At 40.2% G+C, this 14,758-nt stretch overlaps 1 protein-coding gene across 2 annotated transcripts in view; it reads left to right on the top strand.

Annotated features, from left to right (window-relative positions):
- Nucleotides 1-1,458, top strand: part of amotl2a (angiomotin like 2a) — a 29,440-nt gene extending 27,982 nt beyond the window's left edge. For both annotated transcript variants that reach the window (XM_034180682.1, XM_034180683.1), the window contains one exon: nt 1,318-1,458. In XM_034180682.1, coding sequence (XP_034036573.1) covers nt 1,318-1,403 — 86 coding nt within the window. In that variant the 3' untranslated portion in view covers nt 1,404-1,458. The remainder of the gene's footprint in view (nt 1-1,317) is intronic.
- Nucleotides 1,459-14,758: the final 13,300 nt, after the last annotated feature.

Genomic DNA, 14,758 nt, shown 5'->3' with positions numbered 1-14,758 from the left:
GAGCAGTGGCTCTACTCTGAGCTCCCCACTGTTATTTCTACCCGGTTCTTTTATGTGAGATTCTGCCCCTTACCAAAAACCAAATCACTGTATTCCTCATTTTGAGTTTATTCAAGGTCATATTAGAAACCAGGCCTGGGACCCTCACAGACAGTGTCCATCTTGTGAAAGGCCCCTAAATGAGTCATACAACACTTTTTATACCTTGTGGGTGTTAACAATAGGTGTGATTTAGTCTCACATTTCTAATGTTATTGGCTCTCACCAACAGGGGAAGAGCTCCCTGTGTCAAAAAACTTGGACACATGACATAAAGTAAAACTTAACTTATATTTCTCAGAACTTCCAAACAAATAACACAAATACTTGTTAGCTGACATAAAACAAAGAATTAGCACAGATATTATCTAACACCACAAATGATCGAGCTTCTCACCCTATCTCTAAGGGAGACACCACTCACCCTCCTGAGGAAACCTGTTTCTGTCGCTTGTATCCGCAATCTAGTTCTTTCAGTCATGACCCAACCCTTTTAACCATAGGTGAGAGTAAGAACGAAGACTGACCAGTAGATTGAGAGATCCCTTTTCGTCACAACAGTACGATAGAGCAAATGCAAAGCCGTCCCTGCTGTACCGATTCTCCGGCACAGCAGGCCAATCTCACCCTCCGTTGTCCCCTCATTTGTGAACAAGACGCTGAGCTACTTGAAATCCGCTAACCACTCAAGTAAAACTCAAGTACTATGGTCACAGGTCTACACAACCTTGCAGAAAGTATTTCATATGACTGTAGCTGAAAACAAGCACTTTTTTCTCTCTCAAAAAGTGTGTGCTTTGATGTTCCATGTAGCACTGAATTAGTTTTTTCTTAACTCTGTCATTGATTTATACAATATTTGAACATTTGTGAAACAGTCCCCCAATTATACATCAACCCAGTAAAGGACAAAAAAAAAAAATAAAAAATAGAAGCTGGTGTGATGTTGGCGGTGACCAGCTGGATGATGATAATTTAGTGTAATGACCATATTTATGATATGGCATTCAGTGGGCCATAAACTGCTGACTCTCATGTCTTATCTGGCCCCCACCCGGCCCACCAGTTTAGACCCTTGCTTTAAAGTGTAACCATAACCAGGGTGAAGATAGACCAAAGATGTATTATTACTACTAATAAGGTAACGTTTGTTGGTAGAATTTAAACCTTAACCACACAAGGTCAGAAGCAGCTTGGCACATCCAAAGCATTGCAGCTGTATTTGTTTAAACATACCAAAGTTGTTTTTCTAATGTGCTAATTTTATCTCTACTGTAGACACCTCGGAGGAGCAGACGACACCATCCAACACATTTAAGAGCATCAGCTGCTCGGACGCAGACGTAGTTGAAATTCTCATTTGAGGCGTCAGAGTGCAGCAGCACTTTTCTTTGACGTGTACGTTTGACAGCGAGAGGCGAAAGTAAAGACTACGGACAGGTTCATAAGAGATCCCACAGTGTGATGAGGAGAGCTGAGCTTTCTTCTGCCATGTTCTGCACATGTTGCCTGACACGTTACGGTACCCGGACAGTGTTGTGTCTGTGCATGTGTGAGTTAGATTGTATTTATATCTGCTGCTTGTTACATGCTACTTTTGTATTTGTCTTCTTCTGCTTCTCTTTCTCAGTGACATGATTGTTTTCAGTGTTGAATTATGCATCCTGTTTGTGTATTTCCAGTAACTTATTCCTCTACTTTTTGAATGTAAAGCCAACAGTAGTGGGTTAGCGCCAATAACCGCTAATTCGCTAGCTGAAAAGTTAACTGTGATAACACTAAACTGATAAACCAATAAAACATTTAGCTGAAGCTAACAGATAATGTTTATTATTGTATATGAATTTAGCTTTGGCCTATTTATTATTTTTATTTTTGGCTCTAAAACCTTGAAAAACAGACCTAAAGAGCTGAAATTGTAATATGTTTGAGTGTAAACATGGAAGTTCCCAAAAGGTTGAGGTTGCCAAGATCAGATGATCATCAAGATGTACATAAATAGTTAAATAACTAAATGAAATAAACAGTACTTTCCATTCAGCATACAGTTTATTCACATTATCAAAAGTATTAAAGGAATAAGAAATATCAAGAAATAAAAATACCCATGGAAAATAATTTTAATTATGTAATTAAAACATTTACTCTAGCTTGAAATCCTCCTCCTCCATCTTTGCCACGTGATGCACGTTCACGTGATGTGTCAGTTTTGCTTATTAAATTCGTGTATAACCCCCAACAGGAACAAATGCGTGATTTTTTTTTTTTTTAGGTTTCACAAACATTTTTGTCCATTATACTTTATTTAAAACAGGAAACATTAGCTGAGACAAAGTTAATGGAGCAAAATTTTGTGAAAGCTCACTGGTCCACTAATGGTAGCTGTAAAGCTGCTAACAGTCAATTCGCAACGCTGATTTTTTCATTAGCTGATTGGCTGAATTGTGGCCATCAATGAGTAACAATACTCTGTTATACAAATAATGAATGTATTAGTTTGATGAAAGCTGGAACATATCATTCAACGAGGCTTTGCCTCATTGAATGGTATGTTCCAGCTTTCACCTCATGAAATATTTGTCCCATTGAAAGAATGTAAAAACATTCATTATTTGTTATATGTAATGGCTAAAATAGATCCTTGTCATTTGATATTTTGTTAATTTATAAACAACAGAAAAGGGTCTTACATTTTCCACTGTTGCTAATGTCAAAATTGTGACGTGTAGTCCAGTGCTGCTGTGCGCTGACTTTGGACTTCCATAAAAAAAAGACTTTGTGTATCACGTCAGCTTTTCATCTGAACAGTTCTTCATGCATCCAGATGGTTTACAGCGGAGTGGAATTTGTGTGTATCAAATTGTCGTCTCGGTAGAGTAGTCGTCCCCCGCGCATGCATACATGCAACAGCGTCGGCGCTTGTGCAAAAAAAAAAGAAAAAAAGACGGTGTACATCCTCAGTGCAGCGCAAAAAAATCACGTCAGAAATTAGTCCAGCCTCTAGACAGCGCAGTGGATTTGTTTTGTATGTGTGTGTGTGCAACCACGCATGCATGTGTGTGTGTGTGTGCACGTGTGCAGAGTGCAGTGGTACCAAACGCATGGAACCAAATTTGCACCCTATTTAAATGCAATGTAAGACAAATTGGATGAACAATCGATGTCATGTGACATACAAAGCACCAATCAAATGACAAGGATCCACTCAGCCGTTATATAATAGTTAATATAAGCCTTCCCTGTTGGTTTGCATGCCTTATAAGTGAGGCATTAAACCAAATTTAACAGCTGCTCCTCTCTTTAAAAGACATACTCACAGTCCAGCAAAGGATTTCAATGCTTCCTTTGAATGTTGAGCTTGCAGAATGTGCCATCATTCTCTTTTTAAAAAAAGAACTGCAAGGACTGACATCGTTGAACAGTGGTATAATTTTTCACATCCCCAGTTAATATTTGGGGCCTCAGAAGGCGAGTGTTTGGCATTTCTGTTGCCTTTGCCAACATACTAGAGGTAATCTCACATTTCTCGCTGATGGAACGTTCCCATTAAAGAAAAAGGCTATCTAAAGTCAGGCCCCCTTCACCTTGTTAAAATTCCTCACATGGTTCTTTTTTTTTGGTGGTGGTTGTTGATATGATAGCTAGTTAAGTGACGGTCAGCTACAATATAATTGGTGTGCATTTGTGATTCTATTTGTGACTGTGTTGCTGTGTTCTATTCAGCTGTGTTTCTCCATCATTTCTAACTGTCCTTACACTGAGTCTTTTATTTTGCGCTCACGTAGGATGACTGAACACTGCTGAATGTCCACGGTGACTGTCCTCAAATGTGTTTTGTGTTCAAATGGAAAGTGCCACATTTCAAACTGATTGTCCAGCTGACAATAAAATTGACAATAATTTTTGAAATTCCAAACTCCCGTTTTTCTTTTTTAATCTTCTACATCTTTTTTTCTGTCACATTACATTTGCTGGTCAATGCAACATGTCAGTTTGACTTTTTACATTTTCCTTGCTTTTTGAATGTGTTTACATAAATACTATTTGAATTGACAGATGTTAATATATTTTGTAGTTGCGTTTTTTTTTCCATTTATACTGTTGTATTTATTGTGTTTTCTTGTGCCAAAGATGTACTCTAACGTTAAGTTATATCCAGTGACAAATACAAAAGGTTCTGTAAGGATCCCTCGCTACAGCTGGTTGACCCATTTTCTTGTTGTGAACTTTTGTAACAGGAAATTTTTATGTATTCCTTAACATGTCAAAACAGCCCATTAAAATTTTTAATATATTCAAAAGTTTTTCTGGTTTTATCTTTCATTCAATTTTAAAGAAATAATGGTTACACTTTGAGTTTTGTCACAAAAAGCCATTGAGGTTTCTTAAAAATAAATAATAAAGGTTTTAGCTACAAAATAGCCCATGAACAGTGAAATGAAGCATCCTAAAAACTCTCAGTTTACTTGAGCTGTGTTTACACATAAGGACTTCACGTCACGAATGCCATGAAGTATACATTCTTGGCAGCTGATCATGAATGTGATGATTCGGGGCAGAGGCGTCAGGTGTCAATTCAATTCAATTCAATTTTTTTTTTATATAGCGCCAAATCACAACAAACAGTTGCCCCAAGGCGCTTTATATTGTAAGGCAAGGCCATACAATAATGATGTAAAACCCCAACGGTCAAAACGACCCCCTGTGAGCAAGCACTTGGCTACAGTGGGAAGGAAAAACTCCCTTTTAACAGGAAGAAACCTCCAGCAGAACCAGGCTCAGGGAGGGGCAGTCTTCTGCTGGGACTGGTTGGGGCTGAGGGAGAGAACCAGGAAAAAGACATGCTGTGGAGGGGAGCAGAGATCGATCACTAATGATTAAATGCAGAGTGGTGCATACAGAGCAAAAAGAGAAAGAAACAGTGCATCATGGGAACCCCCCAGCAGTCTACGTCTATAGCAGCATAACTAAGGGATGGTTCAGGGTCACCTGATCCAGCCCTAACTATAAGCTTTAGCAAAAAGGAAAGTTTTAAGCCTAATCTTAAAAGTAGAGAGGGTGTCTGTCTCCCTGATCTGAATTGGGAGCTGGTTCCACAGGAGAGGAGCCTGAAAGCTGAAGGCTCTGCCTCCCATTCTACTCTTACAAACCCTAGGAACTACAAGTAAGCCTGCAGTCTGAGAGCGAAGCGCTCTATTGGGGTGATATGGTACTACGAGGTCCCTAAGATAAGATGGGACCTGATTATTCAAAACCTTATAAGTAAGAAGAAGAATTTTAAATTCTATTCTAGAATTAACAGGAAGCCAATGAAGAGAGGCCAATATGGGTGAGATATGCTCTCTCCTTCTAGTCCCCGTCAGCACTCTAGCTGCAGCATTTTGAATTAACTGAAGGCTTTTTAGGGAACTTTTAGGACAACCTGATAATAATGAATTACAATAGTCCAGCCTAGAGGAAATAAATGCATGAATTAGTTTTTCAGCATCACTCTGAGACAAGACCTTTCTGATTTTAGAGATATTGCGTAAATGCAAAAAAGCAGTCCTACATATTTGTTTAATATGCGCTTTGAATGACATATCCTGATCAAAAATGACTCCAAGATTTCTCACAGTATTACTAGAGGTCAGGGTAATGCCATCCACAGTAAGGATCTGGTTAGACACCATGTTTCTAAGATTTGTGGGGCCAAGTACAATAACTTCAGTTTTATCTGAGTTTAAAAGCAGGAAATTAGAGGTCATCCATGTCTTTATGTCTGTAAGACAATCCTGCAGTTTAGCTAATTGGTGTGTGTCGTCTGGCTTCATGGATAGATAAAGCTGGGTATCATCTGCGTAACAATGAAAATTTAAGCAATACCGTCTAATAATACTGCCTAAGGGAAGCATATATAAAGTGAATAAAATTGGTCCTAGCACAGAACCTTGTGGAACTCCATAATTAACTTTAGTCTGTGAAGAAGATTCCCCATTTACATGAACAAATTGTAATCTATTAGACAAATATGATTCAAACCACCGCAGCGCAGTGCCTTTAATACCTATGGCATGCTCTAATCTCTGTAATAAAATTTTATGGTCAACAGTATCAAAAGCAGCACTGAGGTCTAACAGAACAAGCACAGAGATGAGTCCACTGTCCGAGGCCATAAGAAGATCATTTGTAACCTTCACTAATGCTGTTTCTGTACTATGATGAATTCTAAAACCTGACTGAAACTCTTCAAATAGACCATTCCTCTGCAGATGATCAGTTAGCTGTTTTACAACTACCCTTTCAAGAATTTTTGAGAGAAAAGGAAGGTTGGAGATTGGCCTATAATTAGCTAAGATAGCTGGGTCAAGTGATGGCTTTTTAAGTAATGGTTTAATTACTACCACCTTAAAAGCCTGTGGTACATAGCCAACTAACAAAGATAGATTGATCATATTTAAGATCGAAGCATTAAATAATGGTAGGGCTTCCTTGAGCAGCCTGGTAGGAATGGGGTCTAATAAACATGTTGATGGTTTGGATGAAGTAACTAATGAAAATAACTCAGACAGAACAATCGGAGAGAAAGAGTCTAACCAAATACCGGCATCACTGAAAGCAGCCAAAGATAACGATACGTCTTTGGGATGGTTATGAGTAATTTTTTCTCTAATAGTTAAAATTTTGTTAGCAAAGAAAGTCATGAACTCATTACTAGTTAAAGTTAATGGAATACTCAGCTCAATAGAGCTCTGACTCTTTGTCAGCCTGGCTACAGTGCTGAAAAGAAACCTGGGGTTGTTCTTATTTTCTTCAATTAGTGATGAGTAGAAAGATGTCCTAGCTTTACGGAGGGCTTTTTTATAGAGCAACAGACTCTTTTTCCAGGCTAAGTGAAGATCTTCTAAATTAGTGAGACGCCATTTCCTCTCCAACTTACGGGTTATCTGCTTTAAGCTACGAGTTTGAGAGTTATACCATGGAGTCAGACACTTCTGATTTAAAGCTCTCTTTTTCAGAGGAGCTACAGCATCCAAAGCTGTCTTCAATGAGGATGTAAAACTATTGACGAGATACTCTATCTCCCTTACAGAGTTTAGGTAGCTACTCTGCACTGTGTTGTTATATGGCATTAGAGAACATAAAGAAGGAATCATATCCTTAAACCTAGTTACAGCGCTTTCTGAAAGACTTCTAGTGTAATGAAACTTATTCCCTACTGCTGGGTAGTCCATCAGAGTAAATGTAAATGTTATTAAAAAATGATCAGACAGAAGGGAGTTTTCAGGGAATACTGTTAAGTCTTCTATTTCCATACCATAAGTCAGAACAAGATCTACGATATGATTAAAGTGGTGGGTGGACTCATTTACTTTTTGAGCAAAGCCAATAGAGTCTAATAATAGATTAAATGCAGTGTTGAGGTTGTCATTCTCAGCATCTGTGTGGATGTTAAAATCGCCCACTATAATTATCTTATCTGAGCTAAGCACTAAGTCAGACAAAAGGTCTGAAAATTCACAGAGAAACTCACAGTAACGACCAGGTGGACGATAGATAATAACAAATAAAACTGGTTTTTGGGACTTCCAATTTGGATGGACAAGACTAAGAGACAAGCTTTCAAATGAATTAAAGCTCTGTCTGGGTTTTTGATTAATTAATAAGCTGGAATGGAAGATTGCTGCTAATCCTCCGCCCCGGCCCGTGCTACGAGCATTCTGACAGTTAGTGTGACTCGGGGGTGTTGACTCATTTAAACTAACATATTCATCCTGCTGTAACCAGGATTCTGTTAGGCAGAATAAATCAATATGTTGATCAATTATTATATCATTTACCAACAGGGACTTAGAAGAGAGAGACCTAATGTTTAATAGACCACATTTAACTGTTTTAGTCTGTGGTGCAGTTGAAGGTGCTATATTATTTTTTCTTTTTGAATTTTTATGCTTAAATAGATTTTTGCTGGTTATTGGTAGTCTGGGAGCAGGCACCGTCTCTACGGGGATGGGGTAATGAGGGGATGGCAGGGGGAGAGAAGCTGCAGAGAGGTGTGTAAGACTACAACTCTGCTTCCTGGTCCCAACCCTGGATAGTCACGGTTTGGAGGATTTAAGAAAATTAGCCAGATTTCTAGAAATGAGAGCTGCTCCATCCAAAGTGGGATGGATGCCGTCTCTCCTAACAAGACCAGGTTTTCCCCAGAAGCTTTGCCAATTATCTATGAAGCCCACCTCATTTTTTGGACACCACTCAGACAGCCAGCAATTCAAGGAGAACATGCGGCTAAACATGTCACTCCCGGTCTGATTGGGGAGGGGCCCAGAGAAAACTACAGAGTCCGACATTGTTTTTGCAAAGTTACACACCGATTTAATGTTAATTTTAGTGACCTCCGATTGGCGTAACCGGGTGTCATTACTGCCGACGTGAATTACAATCTTACCAAATTTACGCTTAGCCTTAACCAGCAGTTTCAAATTTCCTTCAATGTCGCCTGCTCTGGCCCCCGGAAGACAATTGACTATGGTTGCTGGTGTCGCTAACTTCACATTTCTCAAAACAGAGTCGCCAATAACCAGAGTTTGATCCTCGGCGGGTGTGTCGTTGAGTGGGGAAAAACGGTTAGAGATGTGAACGGGTTGGCGGTGTACACGGGGCTTCTGTTTAGGGCTACGCTTCCTCCTCACAGTCACCCAGTCAGCCTGCTTTCCCGGCTGCTCGGGATCTGCCAGGGGGGAACTAACGGCGGCTAAGCTACCTTGGTCCGCACCGACTACAGGGGCCTGGCTAGCTGTAGAATTTTCCACGGTGCGGAGCCGAGTCTCCAATTCGCCCAGCCTGGCCTCCAAAGCTACGAATAAGCTACACTTATTACAAGTACCATTACTGCTAAAGGAGGCCGAGGAATAACTAAACATTTCACACCCAGAGCAGAAAAGTGCGGGAGAGACAGGAGAAGCCGCCATGCTAAATCGGCTAAGAGCTAGTAGCTACGCTAAGCTAGCGGATTCCTAAAAACACGCAAAGTGAATAATGTGTAAATAATTTAGAGGTGATTCAGCAGAAGGAGTTCTTTAGTTAAGGCACGTAAAGATTACACTGGGAAACAAAAACTGTCCTCAGAAACTGCTGCAACCTGTTACCACACGTTACGATTAATGGCACGTGTTGCTGGAGAATTATCAGAAACCATTACCCAAGGTCAAGAATAATGTTCCGCCTTGTTTTGCACGCTGTTGCGTGCTTTCACGCGCAACAGCGCATCGTTCAGTTCTGTCATGTTATCAATGAGGCGAATTGTCTCCACACACATCCCAACATTCATCCAACCGTCAGCTGCTGAACAATTCAGATTGCTCCAGTTTGCTCCTCAAAATCTAGATTAATCCACTGCAGAAGAACTTTGTGATAGCATGCTTAGTTGGGCTCTGTGCCATGGAGTGGTTTAATTGTGTGCACGTCAGAAAAGAACGCTGTCACACTCGATTAAGGATCACCACTAATCAAGATGGATCAACACACTCAGTTGCAACCTCCACGACATGAGGCGAAATGAGAGTGGTGCATGACATTCGTGGAAGATTTTTTGACAGCTCCACAAAAATCACGAATATTACACACCAACACGCACTATTAAGAAACCTATTCAGATGCGTTAAGTCATGTTAAGAATGTCAGGAATGTGCTAGGAATGACACAAATATGACATTCGTAATGCATCTTGCCTATGTGTAAACGCAGCATAAAGCTGTGTCTGTGGCTTTAAATAGAAAGGAGCTGCTGCTTGCCATGCCCTCTCCTTTCCGAGAGAGGGTGTGGCTGTGTCCCAATTCAGTGGCTGTATTCTTCAAAAGGTGCGCTGACACTTGATGCACACACTTGCACACACGTCGTCGTGATGATCCCACCCACTGTGTTCCATGCTGGATGCCATGCTTTGTTGCACCAGTTGCTACATGGTGAGCGCTGGACGCTGCATATATAAAATAATTATTTCGTAGCGGATTAATCATTTTCTCTGCATGTTGGCTGCTGAAAATGGCTCTAATGCATTTGGAGCCATCTAAAAAGGTAATTATTTGTCATATTTACATTGTCATGGCTTGGTAAAACAGTTGCATGTTCTTTCCTTCTTGTTTGCAGCTGTAAAAGTATGTTTGTGATAAATTTAACATCTCATTATAATTGATCAGACCAGCTGCGCTTTGACACGGTGTGCTGACACAGCCACTGGCTCTGTTCACTTCATCTTTACTCCACTTGACGAGCTGCACGTAGTGTTGGCGAGCAGATCGCGCCACGTTGCACGACATTTATGTGTGAAAGATCTATTGAACATTTCAAAATTCTCTTTGCGCAATTGCATGCGCCGACGACCGTCTCGCATTCAGTCTACACCCGTTAAAGGCGAGTTTACTCTCCTGCATGGCACAGGGCATGCAAGTGTGTGCATCAAAGTTGTGCAAGTGTCAGTAAGCCTTAAGGCTGCAGCTGTCGGCCGTTGATAATAATAAGTGGCGTGACTAGGCTGTCCCATTTCACTGAACCCGACATTCACACCCTTCTTATCCGTGCAAACGAAGGATATAACAGGTGTACCCTTCATGGCCCAAACAATCCCATGCATGAGTCAGTGTGCATTTTTTTTGTTTGTTTGTTTCAACTCAATACAGTTTGTAAATTTGAAAAAACTTAAAATGATACTATTTGGCTCCATATGTACAACTGTAAATAAGTAATATTTATAAGCACAGCAAAAACAAGTACCGAAAAATAATAATTAAACCATGACTTAGACCCACTCTACAGTTCTCAAGGTTGCTAGGCAACAGGAGGTAGGGGCGGGGAAATGAAATGACATAACAGCAAAACCTTCCAGGGGCTAGACCATCTTATTTCAGAATAGTTCATTGAAGCTTCTGTTGTGTCTGAAGAGCTAAAGCCTGATCAGTTTTCTTGGTCACAGCCCTTACAAGGGTGCAGACCCTGAATTGGGACACGGCCATATCATTAGAATGGTCACATTAAAACCATCTTTCCGACCTTCCATGAGTGCCATGTGGTTGACATCAATCTATTACACTGTCAAAACCAAATGGGTAAAAATTAAACTAGTTGTGGGATACATTAATCCACCACAGCAAATAATTTACTGATGTAATTAAATAACTATGGGACAGGATGAATGATGCATCAGAGTGTCTGGGTTTGTGAATGTCCTGGATCAAGATGTATCTCGGCAGTGATGTTCATGTTTCAGGGTCCTTGGGCTTTGAGATCAGGACATGCCTGGGAAGAGCTCATGGAGTCATGAGGTTGGTGAACAGGGGTGGTTGATGATGCTGGTGTCTCTGCAGTAGGATGAAGGTGCAAGTCTTCGGGATCCAGGTGCTTCCTGCCTTTGTGGTTGTGAGAGCTGGATGCTAACCATTGACCTAAAGCCCCGGTCACATGGCACTAAAGAAGGAAACCAAAGCCAAAATAAAACAAGAAATCTGGACTTACATTGACTTTCAGAGACATCGTTTAACCATCGTCCAGCTTTGTTTCTGTAGCTGGTGCTTCATCAGAATTTTCAAACTGTTGGAAAATGTGAATGAATCCTGACGACAACCTCAATTCATTCCTCATTGTTTGCGTAGTTCCCGTACCATCAGTGTTCTGTTTGTCATCCAGCCCAACTAATTAATTCTATGTAAAATCCAACACAACTGAATCAATGTAATGTGTTGGTGTTTACAAATAAATGCTGGATTAATTTGATTTATAAATCAAAACCATAAGTCAAACCTGCTTCCCATTTCAAGACTTGATTTGATTTGATTTATTTAGCACAAAATAAAACTCATACAAAATAATGTATATACAAAAAAAAAAACAACAAAAGAGAGAGAAAGAGAAAAAAAATACAATATAAGTAATGTGCAAGGGAGTGGTGGAAGCCAAAAAGGCTTACAGAGAATATAGAGGTACTGTGTGTGTGTGTATATATATATATATATATATATATATATATATATATATATATATATATATATATATATATATATATATATATATATATATATATATATAGGTCTCTGTGAGAAATTTTTGTTTACTGTTGAAAGACTTTGTGCCAAATAAACAGTTACTTAGATGAGATGTAATGTTTACATTGTGGGGGGATGTCAGTTATGTGGCTGTGTGACTCACGTCCCTGAGCATAATCCATCTTGCAGGCGTGTCAATGTTGACGACCCAAGCAGCTGGAAAAAGTCAGGAGAGCTGCTTCATTTCAACAGGCTGCAGCAGATAGATTAGATTAGATAGAACTTTATTAATCCCTTGGGAAGACTCCCTCAGGGAAATTGATGATTACGTTTGAGAGGTGGGGATTATATTTGCCTCGGTTATCACCTGCTGGGACTCATGGCAGTACTGTAGTGTGGTGGTGGATGTGGCAATGCATAGCACCACATGTTTCCAGACCTGATCCAACCTGATCCTTTATAGATAATGAATTTTGTGCTTGGTTTATGAACCAACATTGGGCGAGGGGCAGGGAGCACCTTGGAGAGGTCTCCAGTCAATTGCAGGGCCGTGCGCACACACACCCATGCATACGCACGCACACACACACACACACACACACACACACACACACACACACACACACACACACACCTGTGAAAACTGGAGAATCTCCAGTTTTCACATTTTATTTTAGAAAGTGAGGGACATAACTACTTAAAAACAAACAGTCTTGTAACCCTGATGGCCTGTTGTTCAGCATCAAGAAAACATGATTCTCATGATGTAATTATCAGCTGCATCCTGCTCTAAACAAGGATGGTCAGTAATGCGGCACAAAGAGCAAAGGCTGCAGGTGTTTGTTCCAACAACACCAGAGGCCTCATGTACAAAGACTTGGGTGGATTTCCTACTGAAACACAGCGTATGCCAAAACCCAGAAACTGGTGTAAAAACAAAAAGATTCAAATGTATCAAAGTGCGTCTAGGCTTGGCTCATGCACGTTCCAGTTGTACATCTCAAACAATGCTGAAATGAGCGCACATGTACATGCATCAAGCCCCTCCTTTTTCAAACCCCTATTTAAATATGCAAATTAATTTAAATCGTTTTTTGTGTTATTTGCTGACACCATAAGTGTGGAGTGTAGTGTGTTTGATGACTTCCGCCATTGTCTCTGTGTTGTTGTTGTGTGTAAAAATGAAAGCACTTGTAGAGGTAGTGTGCGAAAAACTACGAAAGCTGTGGCTCGGCTGCTGTTGAAAATGAAATGTGTGCATCCATGTGTGTAAATGCTGAAGCCAGAGCAATGCACACACACTGAAGTAAAAACATCGCTTCGCTCACTGGATTCTGTGGATGCTTTTAGACAGCAACTAGACACATTTTTTCAAACTGGCATTTTAGTTTAAATTATTTTACTGTTTTTATATTTGTATGTGTTGTTTTTTATTGTCTATATCGTGTGAAGCACTTTGTGACCTTGGTCTTGGAAAAGTGCTATATAAATAAAGCTTACGTACTTATATTAGGTACACGGTGGCTGACATTACACACTTGTTTATTGACAAATATTGAACACAGGGTGACAGTCGGGGCCTGTTAAGAAGCACTCTGGTTTCATCATCAAGAAAAAGAACACACGTCCAAATGTGCCTGCTCTGGTTTTCGTTCGGAACAATTACATGAATAAACTATTTAATCACCAAGCAGCCACCCATCACACACCGTACCAGCCTCTACCCTGACGCACATTTTGCACATCATATATGATTTGAACATTGATGGAAGGAAAATGTTTCCTATTAACAAAAACAAATCCATTATGTGATGGTGCCTTCATATGTGTGCAGTTAACAGCTCTGATCACATTCGGGAAACCGGCTCTCGTTGCAAATTACACTTCAATGTTGGAATGTGCGCATATTAAGCAAATATGTAGGACTGCTTTTTGCATTTGCGCAATATCTCTAAAATTAGAAAGGTCTTGTCTCAGAGTGATGCTGAAAAGCTAATTCATGCATTTATTTCCTCTAGGCTGGACTATTGTAATTCATTATTATCAGGTTGTCGTAAAAGTTCCCTGAAAAGCCTTCAGTTAATTCAAAATGCTGCAGCTAGAGTACTGACAGGGACTAGAAGGAGAGAGCATATCTCACCCATATTGGCTTCTCTTCATTGGCTCCCTGTTAATTCCAGAATAGAATTTAAAATTCTTCTTCTTACTTATAAGGTTTTGAATAATCAGGTCCCATCTTATCTTAGGGACCTCATAGTATCATATCACCCCAATAGAGCGCTTCGCTCTCAGACTGCAGGCTTACTTGTAGTTCCTAGGGTTTGTAAGAGTAGAATGGGAGGCAGAGCCTTCAGCTTTCAGGCTCCTCTCCTGTGGAACCAGCTCCCAATTCAGATCAGTGAGACAGACACCCTCTCTACTTTTAAGATTAAGCTTAAAACTTTCCTTTTTGAAAAAGCTTATAGTTAGGGCTGGATCAGGTGACCCTGAACCATCCCTTAGTTATGCTGCTATAGACTTAGACTGCTGGGAGGTTCCCATGATGCACCCAGTGTTTCTTTTTATTCACCTCTTTTTGCTCTGTATGCACCACTCTGCTTTTAATCATTGGTGAGTGATCTCTGCTCTCTTCCACAGCATGTCTTTTTCCTGATTTTCTCCCCTCAGCCCCAACCAGTCCCAGCAGAAGACTGCCCCTCCCT

This window comes from Thalassophryne amazonica, chromosome 10 (assembly GCF_902500255.1).
Source record: "Thalassophryne amazonica chromosome 10, fThaAma1.1, whole genome shotgun sequence".
In the NCBI taxonomy this organism is placed as follows: Eukaryota; Metazoa; Chordata; class Actinopteri; order Batrachoidiformes; family Batrachoididae; genus Thalassophryne; species Thalassophryne amazonica.
Note: the sequence above shows the minus strand (reverse complement) of the source record. Positions and strands in the feature narration are given on the sequence as shown.